Source organism: Saimiri boliviensis, chromosome 5 (assembly GCF_048565385.1).
Source record: "Saimiri boliviensis isolate mSaiBol1 chromosome 5, mSaiBol1.pri, whole genome shotgun sequence".
Taxonomy (NCBI): domain Eukaryota; kingdom Metazoa; phylum Chordata; class Mammalia; order Primates; family Cebidae; genus Saimiri; species Saimiri boliviensis.
The window spans coordinates 102928047-102954432 of record NC_133453.1 but is presented as its reverse complement, the minus strand read 5'-3'; the positions used below and the strand labels follow the sequence as shown (position 1 = coordinate 102954432).

The 26386-nt window shown below is 35.4% G+C and overlaps 1 protein-coding gene and 1 long non-coding RNA gene across 10 annotated transcripts in view; one reads left to right on the top strand and one right to left on the bottom strand.

Moving 5' to 3' along the window:
* Positions 1–26386, top strand: part of R3HDM1 (R3H domain containing 1) — a 123079-nt gene that overhangs the window by 17065 nt on the left and 79628 nt on the right. For 6 of the 9 annotated variants that reach the window (XM_010330619.3, XM_003922010.4, XM_039469799.2 and 3 more), the window contains 10 exons: positions 1418–1532; positions 2548–2626; positions 12089–12148; positions 12232–12372; positions 16517–16625; positions 16717–16812; positions 19397–19434; positions 19518–19568; positions 19698–19924; positions 22619–22873. In XM_010330619.3, the coding sequence (XP_010328921.1) occupies positions 1418–1532; positions 2548–2626; positions 12089–12148; positions 12232–12372; positions 16517–16625; positions 16717–16812; positions 19397–19434; positions 19518–19568; positions 19698–19924; positions 22619–22873 (1171 nt within the window). The remainder of the gene's footprint in view (positions 1–1417; positions 1533–2547; positions 2627–12088; positions 12149–12231; positions 12373–16516; positions 16626–16716; positions 16813–19396; positions 19435–19517; positions 19569–19697; positions 19925–22618; positions 22874–26386) is intronic. The other 3 variants (XM_010330649.3, XM_010330639.3, XM_039469802.2) reach the window with 1 other exon arrangement.
* On the bottom strand, positions 12610–14305 carry LOC141584619 (uncharacterized). Its single transcript, XR_012517778.1, has 2 exons — positions 14036–14305; positions 12610–12869 (listed from the first exon to the last, which is right to left on the bottom strand). It is a non-coding gene; the product is annotated as an uncharacterized LOC141584619 (long non-coding RNA).

Here is a 26386-nt window from a genome sequence, read left to right as displayed (position 1 = left end):
ACATTAAGACTACAGGATTTTAAAAATATAATTCATTTTGATAAAATAGTTTAATATCTGTAATTAAAACATATGGCTTTTTGAGGAGAGCTTAGAAATGAAATCTGCTACTCACTGGAAGTGCCTTTTAATGAAGATCGAAGAGGAGGTAATGTGAAATCTCTTCTCTCAGCCTGGATTTCATTGGGTTCCTCTTGGGTAACCAGAATAGAAGATACAAGTCAGGAAAGCTAAATATTATACTTCTGAAAAATAGTTCTGGGATTCATTTCTAGATACCTGTTTTACAGTTAAGAAAAGAGTGAATAAAGTAGGTTGGAAAATGAATCACAATAAGAAAAATTACTTACTGATTAATGACTGTAAGGAATTTGCCAGTGTCTTTGGAAAACAAGACAGAGAGAGTACATAAAGCAAATGTTTGTCATCTTAGTGAAAACTGCCATTGTGCATCATTTGCCCTATATGATGAACACAAATTTGAACTGGTATGATGAAATAAGAGATGAAAATAGCAGGTAGTAGTCCTATTGGGGTAAAAAAAATATCTCTGGGTCTGATTGATGGTTTTCATGACTAAAGAACAACAGTATAATTTAGTCTAAAAATAGGCTACACCTTTTCTTTAGTAAAACTGATGTAGAATTTATTATAGCTTTCTTTGTAACTTTACCTAAGTAAACAGAGATACACGATTTTTACTTTGTCTGTGTGGATTAATTTCTAGTAATCCCTTTAGGTTCTGGAATTGCATGTTATGACATTGCTTCTAAAATAAAACATGAATTAGTTATCCATTTCAGCCTTATAGAATGTGGTTGCTTTACAGTTAAACATTACATATCTGTAAGGATACAGTCTTGTTTGAAATCTTTCTAAACAACTTTGTGGTGATTGAAGGATTAACAGTGATATATGAATCTCAAAAAGGAAATAAAGTTGTGTGCCGTTTATTTTGGAAATTTTTGTACTTACATTTTTATATGGTAGGAGAATGAAGGAGTGTGTGATTATAAAGGCTACTCAGAAACCTAATTTTTATTAATTATTGCCTTGACTCTTATACATTTGTATTGTCATGCTTGATGATAATTATGCTTTTGCTTGGCATCTTCATTGCAAAAGTAGGTTAAGAAGACCTGAGTTCTCATCCTCCAGGGATTTTACAAGTTGATGCACTTAAACTGTAATAGGAAACAATTAGTTTCTCTAAAATAATCTTGAGAATATGTTTTAATTGGTATAAAGTATTTGATGAAAGTGGTATTTTTAAGTTGTTCTGGAGTTTGAAGATTCCAGTTTGGTAAAATAATCTTTTTGCTCTGTACAATTTTGTGTTACTCAAAAAATATAAATGTGTGGTGTTAAATGAATTATGTTGTGTTTTCATTGAATAACTGACTTTGCCTTCCAACAGGAGAAAATTCAGATCCAGTTAACACAATCATTTGAGAAAGAAGAGAGGCCCTCAAAAGATGAAGCAGAAAAAGAAAAGGCCAGTGATAAGTTGCCCAGAAAAATGTTATCAAGAGGTTTGCAGTTCTTTTGTTTTTTTATTTTTTTAAATAATTTTGCTATTAGTCATTCCATCCTTTACCTCTCGACTAATTATATATAATGTATCTTTATGTAAAATGATACAGAACAGAATGGAAGGATGATATCTGAGCAAAATTGTTTAACACAATTTTATATATCAGTAAGACATTTCAGCCAAAATTTGCAACACATAACAGACATTGAGGAAGGTAAACATCTTAACTCTTACTGGTCCCTCACTTATAGTAAAATACTAGAGTCATTATAATTTATATATTGATTCCACTAAGGATATTATCACTCTTTAATTCCTTATGATACAAAGAGCTGATGCTATCAGCTCTGTAAGTGTATCCAGTAAGAATATTCTTGGAAACAGAATGTTTATTTTTCTTAATTTTGGAGGATCTTCACTATAATCTAACATTGCAGACTGCCGATCAATAGAAATGCTTTCTAAATTTAAAAACTCAGTTACCTTGACCAGTACTATAAATAGTATAAGGATATTATTACATTTAAGGAGAAGATAGCATGAATATTTGAAAGTATTTTGAAAGCAAGCCTTTTTTTTAATAAACCTGATAAAAATCTAAAATTCTTTTACATTTAAAATTTCAACATATCTGAACTAAGCTGTCTTAATTTGCTACAAATGTAGTTAATTATGTAAATCATTTAATTTTTTTACCCATGGAGGCATTTTAAACATGAGGATGTGGTGAGTATGTAAAAGGATCTTTAAAGAATTTAAAGGAAATTAAATAGACATATATGAGAGGTTAATATTTTTTAAGAATGTGCATGGACATGCAGTTATATAAACTCTCGTACACATTAGATCAGAATAGAAAAATTGTCATGTGAGTCCATTGTAATTTTTCCTACTTTGTCATTTCTTTCAATGTGGGGCATCATGTTTTATATAAGATATACATCATATGTAAAAGGTAATGGGATTTGTTTTCAAACAACTTTATACTGGGTTTTTGTGTTGTTGTTTTTTAGATTCCAGTCAAGAATACACTGATTCAACTGGCATAGATCTACATGAATTTTTAGTAAATACATTAAAAAACAATCCCAGGTAAAAATTAAATTTATAAGGTTTCCATTGCTTCTAGAGTGCCATAATTTTGCTATATATGTTTTCATTATTGAGTTAGAGTATTAGAGTAAGACTGCAGATATTTGAAGTACACCAAAACATTTTAGTTTTTCAGGGCAAAGATGTTGGTCTAGTATATGCACATATATAAATATCTTTTCACATTTTGCATGTCACCATGATGTATGAATTTTGGGAAACACAGAATCACTAAGATATTTAGACTCTTAATTTAGTTAGGTATATACCATTAATCATGAGAAAAAAGAAAAATATCTCACCAGAGTGCATTCAACCAAATAAGAACTTAGTGTATTCTCTTATAATTAGTTTTTGAACTTTTTAAATGCAGAATTTTTGTTCTTTATTGTTGGAGTTTATAAGCCATCAACCCAAATATTTTCGAGGTGTTTATTTGAGTCAATACTTTAATTGTGAAATCTTTAATTTTGTCAGATCACTAAATGAGTAATTTTTAACTTTTTTGACAACTCGTAACCACTTTGAGGCATTCTCCTTACAAAAATGGCTACCCACAAATTATCTGACCAATACTTTCATGGAGTGAAAGATACCAAGGTGAAGAAATCTTCCTCTAAATGTTAGCTTTCCATAGTAGTAGGTATTTGACATACATTTAAATAAAAATAAAATAATGTCACTAGATATAGGCACATAGAAGATATGAGAGTTGTTTATCTCTTATACAGTCTTGCTTCAAGATAACCTGTTTTTATTCAGATGTATTGTATTTAGTACTATCTTGACTTTCTGTTTTGTATTTAATATCAATGTGAAAGAGAATTACCAAAAAGGAAAGTGGTCTCTGTAATAGGAGCTGGAGGATTATAGGTATGGAGTTAGAAGATAGGCAACTCTGCTTGACTTTTTTTCCTTCAGTTCAAGTTTATTCCTCAGTAATCCCAACAAAAAGATAAATTTATGAGTCTGTTGAACAACTCTAACCATTGTGCTAAACACTGTAGATATGAAAAGGAATGAGATAAAAGTTTGACCCTCCAGTATTCACCGTCTCTATACTAGAAAATGATGTGACAATTAAAATAGAACAAATGTAAAAGAGGTTTACAGGTGCTTTAATGGCCAAAGAAGGGCCCCAACCTCTGAAAGAATTTGAGAATGTATGGGTCAAGATGGCCAGAATGTGTCACTGAAAAGGTAGTGCCTAACCTGAATCTTGGATTAAGAGTGTTTTGGCTGGGCGTGGTGGCTCACGCTTATAATCCTAGCACTTTGGGAGGCCGAAGTGGGTGGATCACCTGAGGTCAGGATATCAAGACCTGCGTGGCCATCATGGTGAAACCCCATCTTAAAAAATAAATAAATAAATAAATTTTTTAAATTAATTAATTAATTTAAAAGATGGGACCTCTTTATTTAAAAAAAAAAAAAAGTGTTTTAAATTGGAGCTGTCCATACAGAGAAGCATGGGAAGGGCTTTCTGGATAGAGACTAGAGGATTGCCAAGGCATAGCTGTGTGAGAGGAAGTGTTATATCTAAGGAAGGATAAGATTGTACCCTCTGGCTCTCACAGGCATATATCAAGTTGTTCTAGATAGTAATGGTAATGGGACTGGTGAGGTATGAAACATAGGTCATATCCAACTCTCCTCAACATAGAATAATACCAATATCCTAAGGCAGTATGGAAATGTGAGGGGACCTTTTGATTGTTCCAGTGAGTGCAGCATGCTATTGGGAAGCAAGGGATGCTAAAAAAGACCTATAAAACAGCAATGAATGATGAAAAATTGTCTTGAAATGCCATTAGTGCATCTATCAGAAATACTGAGTATGGCATGCTAAGTTAAGGAGTAGTTACAGGATTTTAAATAGGGCCATGCCATAATGAGATTTGTATTTTGGAAAGATTACTTTGGTGTATTAGAAAGATTATTTTGGCAGAGATAACTGTAAACAAAGAGAGTGGCTAGGAGACCATAGAGAATAATAGAGAAGAAAAGGCACATTTAAAAGATATTTAGAAAATACCATGGTAGGACTTGAAGATCATTTGTATATGGAAAGGCAATGGGGACAGTAGACTGGAACAGAATGGCGAAGTGCTAAAGATAGCAAAAACAGGGCATGGGGGCACAGTGGCACATGCCTGTAATCCCAGCTACTCAGGAGGCTGAGGTGGGAGGATTACTGGAGCCTTGGAGGTTGAGGCTGCACTGACCTATGATCTCACCACTGCCCTCCAGCCTGGACCCCATCTCTAAAGATAGAGAGATTGCAGAGGAATCCTGAAAACATTTGTCCTGGAACTCAATCAAAACCAAACAGTTTCACAGAAAATAGCAGAGGGGCCCAGTGCAGGGGTTCATGCCCGTTTATCTCAGCACTGTAGGAGGCCAAGGCAGGTGGATCAGCTGAGGTCAGGAGTTCAAGACCAGCCTGACTAACATGGTGAAACCCCATCTCTACTAAAAGTACAAAAACTAGCCAGGCATGGTGGCACATGCCTATAATCCTAGCTACTTGGGAGGCTGAAGCGGGAGAATTGCTTGAACCTGGAAGACGGAGGTTGCAGTGAACTGAAATCAGGCCATTGCACTCTAGCCTGGGCAACAAGAGCAAAGCTCCATCTCAGATTAACTAATTAATTAATTAAAATAAAATAACAGAGGGATATGAAAATAGAAGTATTGTAAGATTGTGAAATATATAAATTTGGTCTCTGTCCCTGTTTCCTAGTGTACAAGGAAAATGCCTGTAATCTCCAAAGAGCTGTCTTTTTGTATGCTAATGTTGACAGAGCTTTAGGATAGGGCTGGTCACTGGAAGGACAAAGGCATGATTAGAGGGTTGGGACTTCAGCCCCTGCTCCCAACCTCCTGGATGAGGAGATTGATGAAGGTCAAGTTGATCTCCACTAACAATCATGCCTACTTAATGAAGCCTTCATAAAAACCCAAAAGGACAGGTTCAGAGAGCTTCCAATAGCTGAATACATGGAGGTTCCTGGAGGATGGCAGGCCCCAGGAAAAGCTTGCAAGCTCTATGCCTCTGCCCCTTACCTTGTATGCATCTCTTCATCTGTATTGTTTATAATAAACCAACAAATGTAAGTGTTCTGTGATCCACTCCAGCAAACTAATCAAATTCAAAGCAGGGGTCATGGGAACCTCAACTTGAAGCCGGTAGGTCCAGAGGCCTAGATTTGCAGCTGGTGTCTGCTGCAGAATTGCTTGTGTGCTTGCTGGTGGAGAGAAATCTCCACATTTTGGGGGTCACAGAAGTCTTCTGTGTTGATTGTTATGTTGGTGTGAGAACAGAGGGAAAACATGATTAAAGATGTTTTCCAACACAGGTACCAAAAATAATTCATTAGATTCCGAAATTAGAAGTTGTTGGCTATTTTAACATGTCATTTCACATTTGGAATAGGATGGTGGAAACTAGAATTCAGTGGGTTGAGGAATAAGTGGGAAGGTAGGAAATTCATAGCTAGTATAAGTAAAACAAGATCCTAGACAGGCAGATTTTTTTCTTCTCTCTAAACCTGTGGGAAAGACATCAGCAAAGAGCAAAAGATTATATATCAATTTTTATGGATTCCAAATTATGTTTTGATTGTGTATTTTTCCTCTATAGATGCACTCTTTTTTTTTTTTTTTTTTTTTTTTGAGACAGAGTCTGGCTCTTGTTGCCCAGTCTGGAGTGCAATGGCGTGATCTTGGCTCACCGCAACCTCCACCTCCCGGTTCAAGCAATTCTTCTGCCTCAGCCTCCCATTATAGGCATGTGCCACCACGCTCAGCTAATTTTGTATTTTTAGTAGAGATGGGGATGTCTCCATGTTGGTCAGGCTGGTCTCGAACTCCCAACCTCAGGTGATCCACCCACCTCAGCCTCCCAAAGTGCTGGGATTACAGGCATGAGCCACTGTGCCCAGCTGATGCAAACATTTTTAAGTTATCCACATAGACATTTTTTAGCTGTACAGTTTAATGGTTTTTAGTATATTCAGTATACAGATAGAAGCACTATCACCACAGTTTTAGAACTTTGTCATTGCCCCAAAAAGAAACCCCATGCATTGTAGCTATTCCTATGCTATAGTAATGATAGTAATACTGATAACAGATGATCCCAACCCTAATCTATTTTCTGTTTTTGTACATTTCCTTGTTCTGGACATCTCATATGAATGAAATTATATGATATGTCATCATTCATGACTCACTTTTATTCACTTAGCATAATGTTTTTAAGATTCATTCATATTTTAGCATGTATAGGCTTTTTATTCCTTCTGTGTATGCATTTTTATTTGAGCAAATATACACATGAGGCCAGGCGTAGTGGCTCACACCTGTACTCCCAGCACTTAGGGAAGCCAAGGCAGGCGGATCACCTGAGGTTGAGAGTTCGAGACCAACCTGACCAACGTGGAGAAACACCATCTCTACTAAAAATACAAAAATTGGCCAGGTGTGGTGGTGCATGCCTGTAATTCCAGCTACTCAGGAGGCTGAGGCAGGAGAATCACTTGAACCCGGGAGGTGGAGGTTGCTGTGAGCCAAGATCACGCTATTGCACTCAGCCTGGGTAACAAGAGCAAGATTCCATCTCAATTTAAAAAATATATGTATATACAAGTAAATAATTCATGTAATGGCTAATGTGTAAGTTACTATTAATGTCATTGTGGGTTTAGGAAGTTGAAGCTAATGTTAAATTTTGTGAGAAATAAGGTTTGCTGAATAAATGACTCAGTATTCTCTCTCAGTGAAGCATACAGCTAATTTCCAGATATGCCTGGTACACAATTAGTTAGAAGTAAAGCTAATTCCCACTGGGATTTCGGGGTTGAATATTGCCTTGAGAATTCTACTAGATGTTAAGCAGATTTATTTTTAGTGATACGAAAATTTAGTCAACCTTTCTATTTTGGATCACTTTTATTTAAAAATTTTTTTTCACATCATTAAATCTTCATTATCTTGTTCATAGCCCAGTAAATAAACTAAATTTCAGGTGTTAATAAGTTAGCTGGAATTTCTGGTGTCTGCAATATTTTCAGAGGCTATCCTATTAAATACAGTCATTAATGAATTAGAACCTAGGAACCTGAAGGTGTTGCTGATAAAGATTACACTCACTAACATAATTTTATACCTATTTTTGTGTTGCTTTTAGCCATATTGTATAAATTTTATATGTAGAGATATGGATGGTATAGATAACTGTATTATGTAACTAACAGGAAAACAGTCCCATGGATTAATTCTGACAGTGGATATTTTTTAAGTATTTTGTCTTGCTCTAAGGAACATCATGTATTTGTTCGCTGTTTGTAAAATATCTTCTAAAAGTCATTTTTATTGGAGGTATTGTTTAAGTCATTTTATTTCTTACCTGCTGCAGGGATTTGACCAAAGGCATATGAAACATTGGGTGGAAGGTGGTCAAACAGAAGCATTACTGTTTTCTGCTTTTTAAAATTTGCCACTGGTATAACATCTGTTCCCTCTTTCTCCAAAATTACTTCTGGAATAATGACTAGAACACTAGTAACTGAAAGATTGTTAGCCCTTCATTTTAGCTTTTAGTAGATGTTTATTAATTAGCTTTTTTTGTTCTTTAATAATAAACAGCATGTATCAGTTCATTTTAAAGGTTGTATGGTAGAAGTTTTACTTTGTGCCTACTTTTGGATGGTTTTGGCTCACCTACTAAATATCAATATACTTTAAGAAAGTAATTTGTAAACCTCTTGGTTTGAGTCTCATATGTAGGGCCCCTATAAAGGATTATTAACCTTTAACTTATGGCTGTTACAAAGTATCTAACCTTAATTCCAGATTTGAAAATTTGAAAGCTTGTATAAGCTACAGTGTGAGATAAAAGGCAGAAGGTACCAATCTTAAGACCACAGGAAAATTGTCTTTTTTTTTTTTTTTTTTTTTTTTTTTTTAGCAAGTGCTACTGAAAGCAAGGTATCTTTTAAAAAATAAGTGGCCCAGATAATAATCTAAAAATCCTCTGCAATCTATAGATCTACATATTAAAGGAGAGAAAGCTTAACTTTGTATCAATGGCTAGTAAAATTGTTAGATTTTATGTTATTTCATGGAGATAGTGGAAATTTCAGTGGCATTACATTCACTGAAGAACAGTTAAAATATCTTATACCTGCTGTTTAGCTCAAACACAGAAAATCAATATAAATGTTCTGTTTTATGAGCTCCAAATAAGTTGCCTGCTTTTTATTGCTTTTATGAGTCGGAGTTTGCTCTTGTTATCCAGGCTGGAGTGCAATGGTGCGATCTCGGCTCACCACAACTTTGCCGCTCGGGTTCAAGCGGTTCTCTTGCCTCAGCCTCCCGAGTAGCTGGGATTATGGGCATGCACTACCATGCCTGGCTAATTTTGTATTTTTAGTAGAGACGGGCATTTCTCCATGTCAGTCAGGCGGGTCGCGAGCTCCCGACCTCAGATGATCTACCTGTCTCCGCCTCTCAAAGTGCTGGGATTACAGGCGTGAGTCATTGCAGCCGGCTAGTTGCCTGCTTTTGATTCTCGTCTGTATTTTTTTTACAATAAGGCAATATATAAACTATAAAAGTTACTAAAAATACTGTCTCAAGATAAATTAACCCCAAAAGCTTGGATGAGGCTGTGCGTGGTGGCTCACGCCTGTAATCCTAGCACTTTAAGAGGTGAAGGTGGGCCGATCACTTGAGATCAGGAGTTCAAGACCAGCCTGGGCAACATGGTGAAACTACGTCTCTACTAAAAATATAAAACTTATCTGGGCTTGATGGTGCGCACCTATAACCCCAGCTACTCTAGAGGCTGAGACAGGAGAATCACTTGAGCCCAGGTGGTGGAAGTTGCAGTGAGCTAAGATAGCACCACTGCACTCCAGCCTGGGCAACAGTGAGACTGTCTCAGAAAGAAAAAAAAAACTTGGATCAAAGAGGATCTTATAGTTTAGTAAATAAATCCTTTGTTGGGAAAACTTTAGGAAGTAAAAATTCTTTACCCTCCCCCAAAATTTAAAAAAACAGAATGCTGAAAGACCTTCTGGATACTATCTTATTTCATACAAAACGTATTTGTTGAACCCTTTTATATACAAATAGTCCAAAGAACTATATGACAGTAATTGTGATAAATGCTGTTAAAATATGAAAGAAATGATTCCAAGAAAGAATATAAGAATGTGTTTCAACAAAGGGGGAACAACATCATCTTCAAGGTACCTGATAGGAGTTTGGCAAATATAGAAATAAACCAGGATGATAACAGTTTCGTGAGTTCAGCTCAGAAGAAGAGGCAGAGCGATTCAGCTCAGGAGAAGAGGCGGAACGATGAAGACCCAGTTCATGCCTGCCTTGTACATATGTTTAGTTCTAAGAGCAGTGAGAAACCTGTGATAGATTTAACCAAGGGAGTGATTTGTGATCACATATGTGTTCTTAAAAGATTGTTATACATGTTTCATGTAGAATGGATTAGAAAAAATCAGAGAAGATGCAGGGAGACAGTAAACTCCTGCTATAGTATTCAAGCCAAAAGTCCTTATTACTTGGATTCAGGGTTGTGGCAGTGGAAAAATAGATCAAAGGTAGATAAAATTTGCAGTAGTAATTAACTGTACAGGAGGATTTGGAAAAGGATGATTAAAAAGAAAAAAGCCGGCCAGGTGTGGTGGCTCACGCCTGTAATCCAAACACTTTGGAGGCCAAGGCAGGCAGATAACCTGAGGTCGGGAGTTCAAGACCAGCCTGACCAACATGGTGAAACCCCGTCTTTCAAAAAAAAAAAAAGCCTTCCAGAGCAGCCTGACCAACATGGAGAAACCCTGTCTCTACTAAAAATCGAAAATTAGGCAGGCATGGTGGCAGCTGCCTGTAATCCCAGCTACTGGGGAGGCTGAGGGAGGAGAATCATTTAAACCCGAGAGGCAGAGATTGTGGTGAGCCAAGATTGCGCCACTGCGCTACAGCCTGGGCAACAAGAGAGAAACTCTGTCTCAAAAAAAAAAAAAAAGTCAAACAACTTCTCATGCTTCTAGTATCATGTTGAGTAGAAGATGATACCACTTACTGAGATCGGAAATGTTAAAGGAAAAGCAGGTTTGGAGACAAAACTGAATATTGCTATAATTTTTGTTAAAATGTAGCTGTGTCTTCAGCTTGGGATTTAAAATCACCAGATAAACATGTTTTTCTCTTGATTTTGTTAAACTGATGTAAAAATGTATAGTTAAGTATTTTAATGATGGGGGGAGAAGTTATTACTTAGTTTTGTGAAACTTTTGCAATATAGGAGGAGAATCAAACACAGGTCTGATATGTAGACTTTCAGGTGACCAAATCAGGGGCTACCAATTCCTCTATTAAAATTGAGAGTAATCTAGTGCATAGTGTCTATTTTAGGGAATCATTAACCTCTTGGCCTGATTTTCTTGATCTATAAACTTTGGAAGACAAAACTGAATGATTTGTAAAGCTTCTTCTAGCTTTAAGGTTCTGTAAGTTACTTTTTTTTTTTTCACATGTACATGAAATTTCCAATTAGCACAGGAAAAATCTGGAGCCATGTTCTTGGTATGTGGGCAAGGAGGTCCGTTGGGTAGTGAAACCATTAATTTGTTGCAGCCTAAGTGCACTAAATAAGACTCTAGTGATCTAAAGGAGCACATACAGGTACTCCCTAGAGTTCTTATTTTATATGTTGGAGGTCTTTGGTTCACTTACATTTTTATGGGAAAATTTTAAAATATATAATAGCAATTTATAGAATGGATTGAAATGTCCTCTTCTTCTGAGTTAGCGATATAATTAATACTTCTTTGCTGTAGTCCCATCTACATATTCCTATTGGATTTCCATAGGAGTATTCCTGTTGTTACTGGCATTGCAGGTTCTTTCGAGTACTGTTTCTATGGTGGTCAGTATGATAATGGTCATGAGCGTAACTAAAGATGTCTGTTTTTCTGTTTGCTGTCCACGTTATTGAATGAGAAAATTAAAACTAAAATGCTCTTATTATCCATATATTTACAGAGCAAACTCTATTATAGTAATACCTAGTAGATCAAAATGTATTTAAGTTCCTTCATTATTTATAAACAAAAAAAAATGAATTTAAGAATAGTCACATGTTGATGATTGTTAAAGTTGGGTGATGGGTACATCAAAATTCATTACACTATTCTTTACATTAGTTTATGTGTGAAAGCTTACATAATAAAAAGTTAATCTAAAAAATCATCTTTTATTGTTTTAAAACATTACTGTTTTAAAACATTAGTAAATATTCTAGCATCAAGATTGGAATAGTCATGAATGTATAGTTTTTAAGGGGTAAAATTTAGCTGTATAAGTCATAGCCTGTTGATGTTTGTGATTACTTCATTGCTAAGTTTTACATATAAGAGTCTTCATACTTTTTTTCAGGGACAGAATGATGCTGTTGAAATTGGAACAAGAAATTTTAGATTTCATTGGTAATAATGAGTAAGTCCTGACATTTGACAAGAAAAGAAATTGTCATCACCATTCTCCTTGACTTACTAAATTGGTATTTCTTGTGCTTCTAGGTCTCCACGTAAAAAATTCCCCCCAATGACATCTTACCATAGGATGCTATTACACAGAGTAGCCGCTTACTTTGGATTAGACCACAATGTTGATCAGAGTGGGAAGTCTGTCATAGTAAACAAAACTAGCAATACAAGAATGTAAGTGTCAAGAGATGTAACTACATATTATATATCTAAACAATAATACTTTATCTTTCTATAGAACCTTTTATCTGAGGTTTTCCACATGTTAGAGCAGTCTAATTAGGTTTCATGATAACCTTGTGATAGGATTGTAAAACACAGTTAGTTTACTGGGAACAAAACACATCAAATAAGGTCTATGGATGAGGAATGGGGCATGTGATAATAAATAAAAACCCAAAGGACATAATATCAGTGATGTTTGACAACCACTCTTAGGAATTTTTTAAATTAATTTAGATAGGTACATTAGTCAAATTCGAAAAAAAAAAAAAGAGAGAGAGCAGACTTTGTCCTTAACACCCTCACATTTTATCTTCTGTCAGTTTACCATTCTTTCCAAAAGCCTCCAGATGTAATCCTTTTCTCTCAGAATTCTTAAGAAAGTGGGACTGTTGGTTAATGCATTATCATCCATAGTGCTGTCTTCTTCCTGGGCTATGTATGATTCACTGAGGAAAAATTTTAAAGAGTTAGGAGGAGCTTTTGTTTTAAGAATTAATTGCTTTATAGTGTTGCTGAAGTAGATCATCACTGCTGTTATTTGGGAGCAGAAGACCCAGTGCAGAGGCACCCAAGTTATAAAACATACACAGCACATCCATTACATCTTCTGCCTATTTATAAGGCTAATCCTAAAGCAACTAGCTGAGTTCAGCTAAAATTTATATTTTGGTGGTGATTTGCCTATCAAAAGGAATTTCAGTTTGATATGAGGCAGCAACAAATCTGTGTAATGAATAACAGTCAACTTCAGATGGCATAAATAATCCTTTTCGATTCATTATTTTTCTGTCTTTCCAGAAGCCAGATTTCTCCCAGGTTCTTATCTATGAGTGATTTGATTTGCATGATTATATTTAATTCATCTATGCCTTTTCTGATTTATGGCCTTTTATACTTATAGCTGCCATATCACTTGCTAGAACTATTGGTTTTCTTCCGTTTTAAATAGTCGTTGTCAACTAAGTAGATACATTTAGTATTTTTAAATTATTGTTCCTATAATTAAATTAGTGAAAATAGATGGGTTTAGACAGGGATCTTTTCTTTATATAGGGATTAAATGTTACCAAAATGTGAGTCTGATTTAATTTTCATTAAAATTTAAATTTTCATATCCCTTAGTCTTTGTAAAATATTCTTTTCAATTAGTCTTTTTCTAATCAGTTATATCATGACTACAGCAGGATAGTAACCATTAAGCTATGAGCTAAGCTAGAGGTGAATAGAACTATAATGCATTTAACCAGTACCTCTCAACATTACTCAGAGCTGCTGGATACCCAAGCACATATACATTAGCAGGCATTTTGACTAACGTTTTGACTGGTGACTCTCTAAGGTTTTCAATACAGTGTAACCTCAGTTATTTGAATTCTATGGATGATACCAGAAAGCTTTAGGGTTCTCTTTATGAAGATAATCAAAAGTTAGGCTCAACAGAGATATTTATAATATACTTAAAGAAGTATGGGTCAATAACATAATTATAACCAAACATTTCAGATCATTGAAGTTACACTGTATTCTTATTTTATATCTTCTGGGATATAAAGAAGGTTGTAAATCAGAAAACCTTAGAGATCTGCTCCACATTGAATAAAAACAAACTTACCTTTTCCTCATAGGGAGATTACCCGCTCCAGCCTTGAATCAGTGGTGCGGATGTCAACAACCCGGTGTCCACTGGGGTGTCTCAATGGAGCGGGAAGTTGGCGATTACAGGGCAGTAAATTCAGGCATCTATTAAAGAATGAGGTAAGACAGTCTTAAGGTTAGCTAAAATGCCTGCCAGTGCTATTGGTGTGGGAATCCAGCTGCCCTTAGAAAAGTTGCTAGGCCCTTGGTTAAACCTTCTAGTTCACTTTGAAATAGCAATCTCTCATTCAAATATAAACTCCTTGAATAAGCAAATGTGACTTTGAACAGTTACAAAAATAGATGACATGAGTAAGTGAGGTAATCATGTGACAAAAATAACATACTGCCATTGTCAGAACTAAATAAATATCTTTCAAAGCCTTGAAGAAAACAGTCTTTTTCTTATTATTTTGGTCACAAAGCTGTTTTTCGTCTTCTTGTTTTTCTTCTTTTTATATATATTTTTGTACGAATCTGTTTTCTGATTTACCCATCTAAGTATTTTTAAATAGCGATTTTATTAACTTGCTTAGATAATTCTTTTAATTTCCTTTTGCATAATTTGACAGGAGGCTTTTATATACCTTATTAGAAATTCATAGATTAAAATAAGCGTTCAGAAGTGTCACTTCAGTTCTAGGGCCGGGTGTGGTGGCTCACAACTATAATCCTAACACTTTGGGAGACTGGGGCGGGTGGATCACTTGCGATCAGGAGTGCGAGACCAGCCTGGCCAACATGGTGAAACCCCATCTCTACTAAAATACAAAAAAAAAAAAAAATTAGTTGGGCATGGTGGTACCCACCTGTAATTCTACTTACTCAGGAGGCTGAGACAGGAGAATCCGCTTGAACCCAGGAGGCAGAGGTTGCAGTGAGCCAAGATTGCACCACAGCACCCCAGCCTGAGTGACAGAGCAAGACTCTGTCTCAAAAAAAATAAAAAATTAAAAAAAAAAAAGAAGTCTATGTAGGCTCTATAAATAAGGAAATTTGATGAAAATGTCATGACTCAGATTTATTTGGATTAGAAATTTACTTAGGTTATTCACATATATCATATGACTATATAATAGATACTTAAACTGTATATTAAAACTAGGGGTTCAATGAGATTTTTCTCTAGAGCCATTGAATATATTTTTATATTTTATATTTCAAAAGAATAATTCCACTTTTATAATAGAATAATGTTTAGTCACAAGAGTATTGATTGAATTAATTTGTTGAAGCTGAAATTTTATGTAATTGCGATTTCCAAGGGCTACAACCTTGTGTTTGTCCTCTAGATCACAGTGGAACTTGCAATATTTCTGTAGAAGAAAGATGAATCCACTATAAAATATATTGCCAAGATTACATAATCATTACTTAGGTCACAACTTTAACCTCTATAAAAGAACCTCTCTTTTCTAACCTGTTACAGTCAGTGTTAAACAAAGCTGTACCCTGCTATAACTTAAAATTCATGGATGCACTTTGAAGTAGTCTCTAAGTTTTTAGCTAATTGAATGACAGAATATTTTATTACTTTCAGTTGTATAACACCAAACTAGGTACCATAGGAGTAGCATAAGATACAGTCCTGTACTTTCCTTGTCCCAGCATTTTTTTGTAGATTTAGATGAGGCAATACAGGATTTGGGTCTAACTGACCCAAGCTTCAAGTATGGCTTAATCATATGCTTGCCTCTGACCTTGCACAATTGTTGAACCTCAGTTTGCTCAATAGTATTTATAACAGTAACTCGGTGGCTCAAGCCTGTAATCCCAGCACTTTGGGAGGCCGAGGCGGTGGATCACGAGGTCAAGAGATCGAGACCATCCTGGTCAACATGGTGAAACCCCGTCTCTACTAAAAATACAAAAAAAATTAGCTGGGCATGGTGGTGCGTGCCTGTAATCCCAGCTACTCAGGAGGCTGAGGCAGGAGAATTGCCTGAACCCAGGAGGCGGAGGTTGCGGTGAGCCGAGATCGCGCCATTGCACTCCAGCCTGGGCAACAAGAGCGAAACTCCATCTCAAAAAAAAAAAAAAAAAACAGTAACTAACTTCTGAGTGTTCACTGTTTTGTGTGCTATTGACATATTGATTTCATCTTCAGAACAACCCTAAGAAATAGGTACACTATACCCATTTTACAAACAAACTGGGAAAGAGAAAGATTAAGTAACTTGTGCAAGTCATAAAGCAGCTAGAGTGCTAAAGCTCAGTCTTTGAATCCAAGCACTCTGACTCCAGAGCCCACATTGTATTTGATACGGCCTTTCAACCATACAGGGAATAGTGTTTTTTCTCGTGAGATTATTGTCAGGACTAAATGAGATTGCATAAGTATCTATGAATGGCACTAAAAAGCAGTAACTTCTATTGCTTTTTATAAAATGTTTGTTTAACTTCTTTGCTGATATTGTACATTATCTTTTCTTGTTCCGTTGTTGTTTTTTTTTTTAAGACCTGATCAGAAATTTAATGAACATATTAAGGATGATAAAAGTGAAGACTTTCAAAAACGTTATATCCTCAAGAGAGATAACTCTAGCTTTGACAAAGATGATAATCAGGTAATCCTGAACAATTATAGAATTTTTATAGGTGCAAGACATATTATATACCAGTAGTTCATTTTCCTAAAAAGTATCCTCTTTTCTGTAGATGAGAATACGTTTGAAAGATGACAGAAGAAGCAAATCTATAGAAGAAAGAGAAGAAGAATACCAGAGAGCTAGAGACCGAATATTTTCCCAAGACGTATGTACTAACATTTAGATCTTCATGTTAGAATATATTCTAATTGCATTGTAGGGTCTTAGTCTCCCTTTCATCTATTGATCACATTTATTTTTAATCACATTTGTTGCTTATAAGATCATCTTTTAGAAATATTGAGATCAGTTTTGCTTGCGTTATTAATTTAATAGTTTATAAATACTACATTGCAGTAGTTATGTAAAATTTTACAGAAATTGGAAGCAGGTGGACTACAGGAGTCATTCAAAGAATGTTGGCCACTGTATATAGTTCGTGTGATTTGCAGTAGTTATGTAAAATTTTACAGAAGTTGGAAGCAGGTGGACTACAGGAGTCATTCGAAGAATGTTGGCCACCGTATATAGTTCGTGTGATTTTCCCCCCCTAGACTTCTGTCAGACTTGAGTTTTTATTAATAGAGCATTGGTCTACTGTCTACAAAATCATATACCCTGGAGGCTACTTGTTAGTAGACTTTCTCTGACAAATAACTTATTTCTTCTTTTGAAATAAAGCTAATTGGTTTTTTTAGGTTAATATTTGTTTTCTACTTTTTAAGTGATTATACGAGATAGACCTTCTATATTGCTAATTGTTTTATGCATATATGCCAGAAGAGAATCAATTTGTTTTTTGTCAACAGCTGTTAAGCATCTTTCCTATAATGTGTGTTAATCTGCTAAAGATAGAAGTTCCCTCTGTGTTTAAAAAAAAGATTAAATAACATTAAAATCCAGACCGTAAGTTAAGAACTTATAACATTCATTCAACAAATTTCATTGAGCACCTGTAATAAGTGCTGTCCTAGGCACTGTAGAACATATTCGTGGGCAGTTACAATAATTTATCCCCAAAACAACCCTATATGGTAGATCAGGGATATCATTGTTTTTACTTTACAGATAAGGAATCTGAGATTCCAGGAGGGTAAGTAAAATAGAGATCACACAGTTAGAAAATGGCATGTTCATCACTAAATGCAATAAAAAAAAGAAAAAAAAGAAAATGGCAGAGTTGGGATTTCAACCAGGTCTGCTGAACTCCAAGCCTATACTAAATATTGTCTCTAGTTTATAAGATAGATGAGATCTCTAACCTTGATAAATAGTCAAGCTGTGACAATATGGTGTGTGGTTTATATGGAGACATGAAGATATAGTAGGTGACACACCAGATAAGCACCACAAACCAGAACTGGGGAAGGGATGGGAGAGTTATCTTCCAAGAAGAAACCTTACAGAAGTGAAGAATTTCAAGTAGAGTCAGTATTTACAGTGGCCCAGAGGTAAGGGAGAACTTTACACACATTAGGAATGGAAAGATTTAAGAGTAGGCCAGGCACAGTAGCTCACCGCTGTGGGAGGCCGAGGTGGGTAGATCACTTGAGCTCAGGAGTTCAAGAACAGCCTGAGCGACATGGCAGAATCCCATCTCTACAAAAAATTAGTCCGGTATGGTGGTACGCATCTGTAGTTCCAGCCACTTGGGAGACTGAGACAGGAGGATCTCCTGTACCCAAGAAGTAGAGGTTGCAGTGACCCAAGATGGCACTGCTGCACTCCAGCCTGGGTGACAGAGTGAGACCCTTTCTCAACAAAAAAGATTCAGAGTAGCCACATTCTGGCCTGAGTGATATAGGAAGTGAGGAAAGTTTAGATCGGAAAAATATTCAGAAATGAGATTATTTGGCCCTGAAGGCTTAAGGTGGTTGGACTTCTAGGATTTTGGGTGTTGTTTTTTTGTTTGGGGAGTTTTGTTGTTTGTTTGTTTTACTTTTGGCTTTTTTCTTTTTTGGTCAGCAGACTTTCTCTGTAAAGGTCAGATGATAGCTGTTTTAGGCATTTTGAGCCACATAGTCTTCATTGCAACTACTCAAATCTGACTTTTTTTTCTGCTCAAATGTGAAAGCAGCCACAGACAATACATAAACGAATGGTCATGACTGTATTCCTTATTTGCAGAAACAGGTGTCTGGCTATAGTTTGCTAATACTTGTGCTAAAACATTAGGGAGCCATTCAGGTGAGAAGAGTTATGATCAGATTGGTATTTTGGAGAGATTGTTCCTGTTACGTAAAATAGGGGGAAAAAATGTAGCTGGAAAACTAGTTAGAAGACTGTTGTAATCATACAAACAAAAATGGGCATTCCTAACCCAGGTTTACAGTGCTGAAAGACTTGCGCCATTAAAGTATAACTACTTGTTCACTGCTCTAGCTATAGATAAACCACAGGTGATCAAATATTTGTTAAGTGAATGAGGTGGAATACATATTCTATATATACCTTGAATATATAATGAAAATGGATTCACTTATTTGGAAGGTAATATTTGAATTTCAAATTAATTTGAACCACCAAATGAATAGCTTCAGGAGATATAGATATAGATATAGATATATGTTAAAAGTAAGCATAGGATCTCCAAACCAGAAAAACAGAATCCAATATTATTTATTTGTGTACCATTATCACCATTTTGAACTTATATTACTACTCATGATTTTTGTTGTCATCATTGGTTTACAGATGGCATTATATATTTGACGAAAGCTCAACTTTTTGTATCTATTCTTTCTTTCTAGTCCCTGTGTTCCCAAGAGAATTATATTATTGACAAAAGGTGAGGGAATTTTTAACATCTGTTTTGGTAATTGTCTGACTGATGCTAATAAAAATTAAAATGTCTTATTAAAACACCAACAGACTCCAAGATGAGGATGCCAGTAGTACCCAGCAGAGGCGCCAGATATTTAGGTATTGGAAGCATGTTTTTAATACAGTATTGAAAAAATGCCTGTTGTGAGGCCAGCTGGCATAAAGCATTTTTTTATTCTTTTTTTTCCCCTCGCATTAGCTTTTCAAAGTTTTATTTCTAAATTACAGAGTTAATAAAGATGCGTCAGGGAGATCTACAAACAGCCATCAAAGCAGCACAGAGAACGAGTTGAAGTACTCGGAACCACGACCCTGGAGCAGCACAGATTCAGACAGCTCTCTTCGAAACCTGAAACCTGCTGTAACCAAAGCCAGCAGCTTCAGTGGAATCTCAGTCCTGACAAGAGGTGATAGTTCTGGAAGCAGCAAAAGCATAGGCAGGCTTTCAAAAACAGGTATAAATATCTACATAGAACTGTGAAATCAAGTCATTAGTTTTCCTAATGTTGTCTTAACCCCTTATCTATCATATGGCTTCAAATTATCCTAAAATATGAAATCACTACCAGTATTACCTTGACCACCTCCAAAATACTTAAGGGGTAATATGTTTCATAACATGAGGATTTACCCTCTGTCCTGGAGACAGATTTACAAACATCAATTAACATAAAAATTATTCTCTATTGTGATATAAACTTACAGTCAGGTAGGTTCAATGAAATGTCATCTCTTGTTTGAATGCCATAGTTCATTAGAAATTGTTTATTATTCATTTGTAGTTGGAAGTTGGTGGAAGGCATGGTTTCTCACGTTGGAGTATTTAACACTGATTGCATTTTCAGCTAATAATATCAATTATTGATTGCATTTTTATGACAAAGTTCTTCATTTTCCACTTAGAATTGAATTGCTGAGGAGATTTTGAGGAATTTAAAAAACCAAGACAAATAACTATTACAAGTGACTGGAAAGTTCAATAATCTCATTCTCCTGCCTGCTTCCTTAGAGTACATTGGCTCATAACATTTCCTCTTTTCGTTTTCACTAACTGGCTTCAATACTAAAGAAGCTCATGTGTTTTTAGGACCCTTGTAGATCTTTATTTTTATCCCAAAATAAGCATGAAAGTCAGAAATGGCTGTTTCTCTGGCCTGGCACCGTGGCTCATGCCTGTAATCCCAGCACTTTGGGATCCCAAGGCAGGCAGACCACATGAGGTCAGGAGTTCAAGACCAGCCTGTCCAACATGACAAAACCCCGTCTCTACTTAAAATATTAAAAAATCAGCGGGACATGGTGGCACATGCTTGTAGTCCCAGCTACTTGGGAGGCTGAGGCAAGAAAATCGCTTGACACCGGGAGGCAGAGGCTGCAGTGAGCCAAGATCGTACCTGTACTCCAGCCTTGGCAACAGAGCGAGACTCCATCTCGAAAAGAAAAGTGACTATTTCTCTCTAACCTATGTGGGTAAGCCTAAACATAAGGTATTATAAACCTAAGAGTGGAAGGGCATATTTGAATTGAAAAGCTGTAATCAGTGCTTTAAATTATTAAGGCTTATAAATTGCAGTTACCATCTTGTTTTTTGTTTGTTTGTTTGTTTTTGAGACGGAGTCTCACTGTCACCCAGGCTGGAATGCAGTGGCACAATCTCTGCTCGGTGCAACCTCTACTTCCCAATTCAAGTGATTCTCTTGCTTCAGCCTCCCGAGTAGCTGGGATTACAGGTGTCTGCCACCATGCCCAGCTAATTTTTTGTATTTTTAGTTTCACTACATTGGCCAGGCTGGCCTCAACTCCTGACCTCATGATCCACCTGCCTTGGCCTCCCAAAGTGCTAGGATTACAGGCATGAGCCACCGAGCCCGACCTGCAGTTGCCATCTTCTTAATGTACAATGTCGTCATATTGAGAATATCATAGTATCTATGTTAGGATATTGCTAAAAATAAGTAAATTTTATCAGTATTAGAAATCTGCTTATGTACCAAATATGCATTATTTGGAAAATGGCCACTTGGTAATCATAACAGAAAAAACTATCATGAGAAAATTATGTAGACACACTGCCAAATTAAAACATTTTAAGAATGTGTACTATATGTATTCTATATTCTCTTCAGAGATTAAAAGAAATACTAATTGACCCTTTTAATAGGTAAAAAAATGTTTTTTGTTTTTAATTCCTAAGGTAAATTGATAGTTCTTTGGAGGAGTTATTTTGTCACAACTTAAAATAGAAGCTGTCCTTCAGAAGGCAGTCTGTATAGTATATGATAGTTGTTTCACTCATTAAAAATTCTCTATCCCAGAGTCAGTTCTCTTATTCAAAATCTAATTACTATATACATAAGATCCATATCATTTTCTGTCTTTGTCTCATTGTTCGCTTTTTTAGCCATTATGTAAAAATCAATTACATTTTCAGTCCCTGGGTGATAGAAAATGGAATAAATTGCAGAAATGAAAGCAGTTAAAAATCAGTTATCAAATTAGTATATTAAGTTCAGTAAGAAATAAATTTTAAGCTGAATCCAGTAATTCATGGTATCTCTGTCCCTTGATTAGATAAAATACTCAAAGTCGATTTTACATTTTGGGAAGATGCTATGATAGTAAACTGAGAAATGAGATTCTGCAATTAAACTGGATAATTGTTTCTCTTAATACAGAATTTATTATTTCTGTTATTTCTTACACTGAATCTTTCTGTGTTCTTATAGATAAGGTATTTCTGATATTAAAGGTTTTGGGTATTTTGCTGTACCAAATTCTTTTTCCTAGGGAAAAATTAAAATCAGTATATTTCTAGGTATTAATCTAACAGGTAAAATGTACATAACTTTGTCCTTTTGGGAATGTGGGTAATGTGCTTTTTGTGGATGTCTGTGGCTGGTGATGTTACAAACGTGCTTAAGTTGCATGCTTTTGCAGTGGTTTCTCAGACAACATAAGTAATCAGTTTGCTATATTAAACTTGTTCCTTATAGGGAGGGTAAGCAAACGTGAATAGTAAATTAAAAATAGCCAATGCTTTTATGTAGTAACTGCATGTTATGTGATGTAAATTTTATTGTTATGTCTTTAAAACCTGTGTTTTTATATGAGGTTTAAAAAATCCATATTTTTCATTACTCCTCTTCTAGGTTCTGAGTCTTCTGGTAGTGTAGGGTCATCTACAGGCTCTCTTTCTCACATCCAGCAGCCTCTTCCAGGTACAGCTCTCAGCCAGTCCTCTCATGGCGCACCTGTCGTCTATCCAACTGTCAGCACTCATAGTTCTCTTTCCTTTGATGGTGGCCTAAATGGGCAAGTCGCATCTCCTAGCACTAGCTTCTTTTTGCTTCCCTTGGAAGCCGCAGGCATACCACCTGGCAGTATTCTGATCAACCCACAAACAGGTTGGTATCCAGAAAAAGGTGTTTCAGGAATTATCTGAAAATTTAAGGATACTTATTAAATGCATTTTCTGAATATGTGTAGTCAGCTTTTTATTATTCATGATTACGTAGCATTTTCTAAGAACTTTAACAAAAACACTTCTGCTAGGAAAGTTTAAAAGACATTTATATTGGAAAGCATTTTTCCCGTTGTGACATCATTTAGGCCAGAATAATAGCCTGATTATAATTTTAAAAAATTTATTTCCTAGAAATGAGACAGCTACCTACGAAAGAGCTTTGTTTAACAGTTATTTTAACCACCAGTGATTTCTTGGGATGATATAACAATTTTATACTTGGGAAAATCGGTGCACTTTATGAAGAAGGACCGAATAAGCAGCTCTTTTTCACTATGTAATGGAATAGGAAAAAAAAAAATAATTGCCCTTCAGAATGTGGTGATTGTTTTCTAATGAGGAAAAGCTAAAGGACATCTTAGTGTTTAAAAAAAAAAAATTGGGACCAGTCATTATGTATTAATATTGACAATACATATCCTTTGCAATTAGCTAACAGTAATTTACGTTTTTGGAGCATTTACTTGTACCATATGCTCTGTTAGGTGCTTTAAATATGTTATAATAACCTTGATAGGTAGGTGAGATCCTCATTTACAAATAAGGAAACTGAACCTCAGAGCAGTGAATAAACTGCAGTTATAGTACATTTCACTATGTAAATTGGTAAAAATGATTTATATAGAAAAAAATATGATGTTTTAAAATATCACAAGAAGTCTTGGTCTCTTCAAGATAACATAACCCAGTCATTTGGCAAGGTAATTAAAATGTTCCTTAATCTTTTGATAACTTTAAACCTCATGGATTTAGCTGATGTAGTCTCATCATAATGGCAGTAGTTTACAGGCCAATACAGGTGGAAGTATCAGGTCTCTAAATGTTCCTGGGCCTTTCCTTTTGTGTGCAGTAGAGAAAATCATGGCTTGGGACTTAGTACTTTCAGGTTTTGTTCACATCTCTTTTTAAAATAAAGTATGCAAACATTTGTTTCTCTTATAAGAATTAGCATAAATAACTGATTTTCAGAAATTAGCTTTTTGCTTAATAATTACCTTCTTAAGTAAAACAAAAAAAATAAAAAACAAAAAAATAATAATTACCTTCTTATTCTTCAGGGTATTAGTTACTAACCTTCCTTTTTTTGTGAAGCAAGATATAAGATGATTTAATATTTTACCATTTCCTATTTTTCATTCAAAACATATTAGTTAATATGGTTTTGGTAACATGAAAGATTCAGTTGCTTAGGAAGGGATAGAGTGAGAAACTGATCGGCCTGAAATTGAATTGTGCTATTAATTTAAATGAATCCAAAAGTGATCTCTTTGGTTTTTGGCAACAGTATTACTATATGTTTAACTTTTTTCAGATGACCCTTAGATTACTTTTGACCACTTTCACCCAAATCTACTCCACCAGTTTCTTCCAAATTATTTAACAGTCAACAAATACCCTGCACAACTTGTTTTTAGTTATCTATAACTATCAGAAAAATTATCAGTATTCTAATTGATGAAAATAATTTTACTTTAGAGCACTTTTTCTGCTTGATAGCTATAGACTAGTATAGTCATCTGTCCCAAATATTGTTATTTTATATCATGTTTCCTAAAAAAAAAAAAAAAAAAAGAGAGGGATTTACTATGGAAAAATGGATATTTTTAATGACAATTTAAGAAACTGTTCTTGAACCAAATTTTTCTGTTTCTCTGTAATTTTCTCACTCATAGTTGGTGAACAGGTCATTTCATCTAGCCATTTCTTGATTTTTTTTAACAATCCAATTTTAGTGAAGAAAAATACTAATATTTTGATCTATTTATTGAAAAAATGTCTGGAAGGCAGTATCCAAAATGTTAGTTGTATGATTATGGGGAATTCCACAATAGCAAAGACATAGAATTAACCTAAATGCCCATCAGTGATAGACTGGAAAAAGAAATATACACCGTAAAATACTATGAAGCCATAAAAAAAGAACAAGATCATGTCTTTTGCAGGAACACAGATGGAACTGGAGGCCATTATTATCCTTAGCAAACTAACGCAGGAACAGAAAACCAAATACCACATGTTCTCACTTATAAGTGGTAGCTAAATGCTGAGAACACATGGACACATAGAGGGAAACAACACATTCTGGGACTTACCGGAGAGGGGAGGGTGGGAAGGAGAGAATCAGGAAAAATAACTATGGGTGACAAAATAATTTGTATAATAAACTCCCATAACACAAGTTTACCTGTATAACAAACCTGCCCATATACCCCTGAACTTAAAATAAAAGGGAAATCACACACACAAAGATTGTGGGGAGTTTCTTTTTTATCTCTGTTATTTTCTTAGACTAAAAATGTTACATTTTGTAATAAGAAAAAGTTGTTTAGAATATATGTGTAGAGAAGCCAGGCACAGTGGTTCACACCTATAATCTGAGCACTTTAGGAGAACAAGGTGAGTGGGTCACATGAGGCCATGAGTTCGAGACCAGCCTGACCAACATGGTGAAACCCCATCTCTACTAAAAATATGAAAATTAACTGGGCATGGTGGCAGATACCTATAATCCCAGCCACTTGGGAAGCTGAAGCAGGAGAATTGCTTGAATCCAGGGGAGGCTGAGGTTGCAGTGAGCTGAGATCGCCCCACTGCACTCCAGCCTGGGCAACAGAGTGAGACTGTCTCAAAAGAACAAAAAGAGGTGGTAAAATAAGGACAGTACCATCAAGTTTACAATATGAAGCATGAAGCTGTTAATCATTTTAATTTTCATCCAGTTCTAATTTTGTTAGTGAAATATATGTAATGTGGCCTAAAACTTAAATATTTCCTACCTCCTAATAAAAACTGATGAATAACTTCCCAGTATCCTGAAGTCAAACATTTTCTCTTTGAACTAAAATATAGCCTTATAGGACCCCAATCCTGTAACTGAATTTCTTAGGCTAAATGTGTTTCATAATTCAGTTTTTCAGAAAATACTACATATTATAAAATAAAGCTGGGATTACTTTGGGAGGCCAAGGTGGGCAGATCACCTGAGATCAGGAAATCAAGAACAGCCTGGCCAACGTGGTGAAACCCCATCTACTAAAAATACAAAAATTAGCCAGGTGTAGTGTCACATGCCCATAATCTTAGCTACTCAGGAAGCTGAGACAGGACAATTGTTTGAACCCAGGAGGCAGAGGTTGCAGTGAGGTGAGATCACGCCACTGCACTCCAGCCTGGACAACAGAGCAAGACTCCATCTAAAAAAATAATAATTAATTGATTAATTAAATTAAGCTCACTAGAGGTCCGGGGCAGTACCTCATAATAAGAAATGCAGTAAAACATTTGAATATTTACTCTAAGTGACAAAAATAAAGACTTTTAATAGCCTTGGGATCAGGCTATTTCCCAAGCTAAGGAAATCTTTTGGTTTTCAAAATATTAGATTTTTTATAAT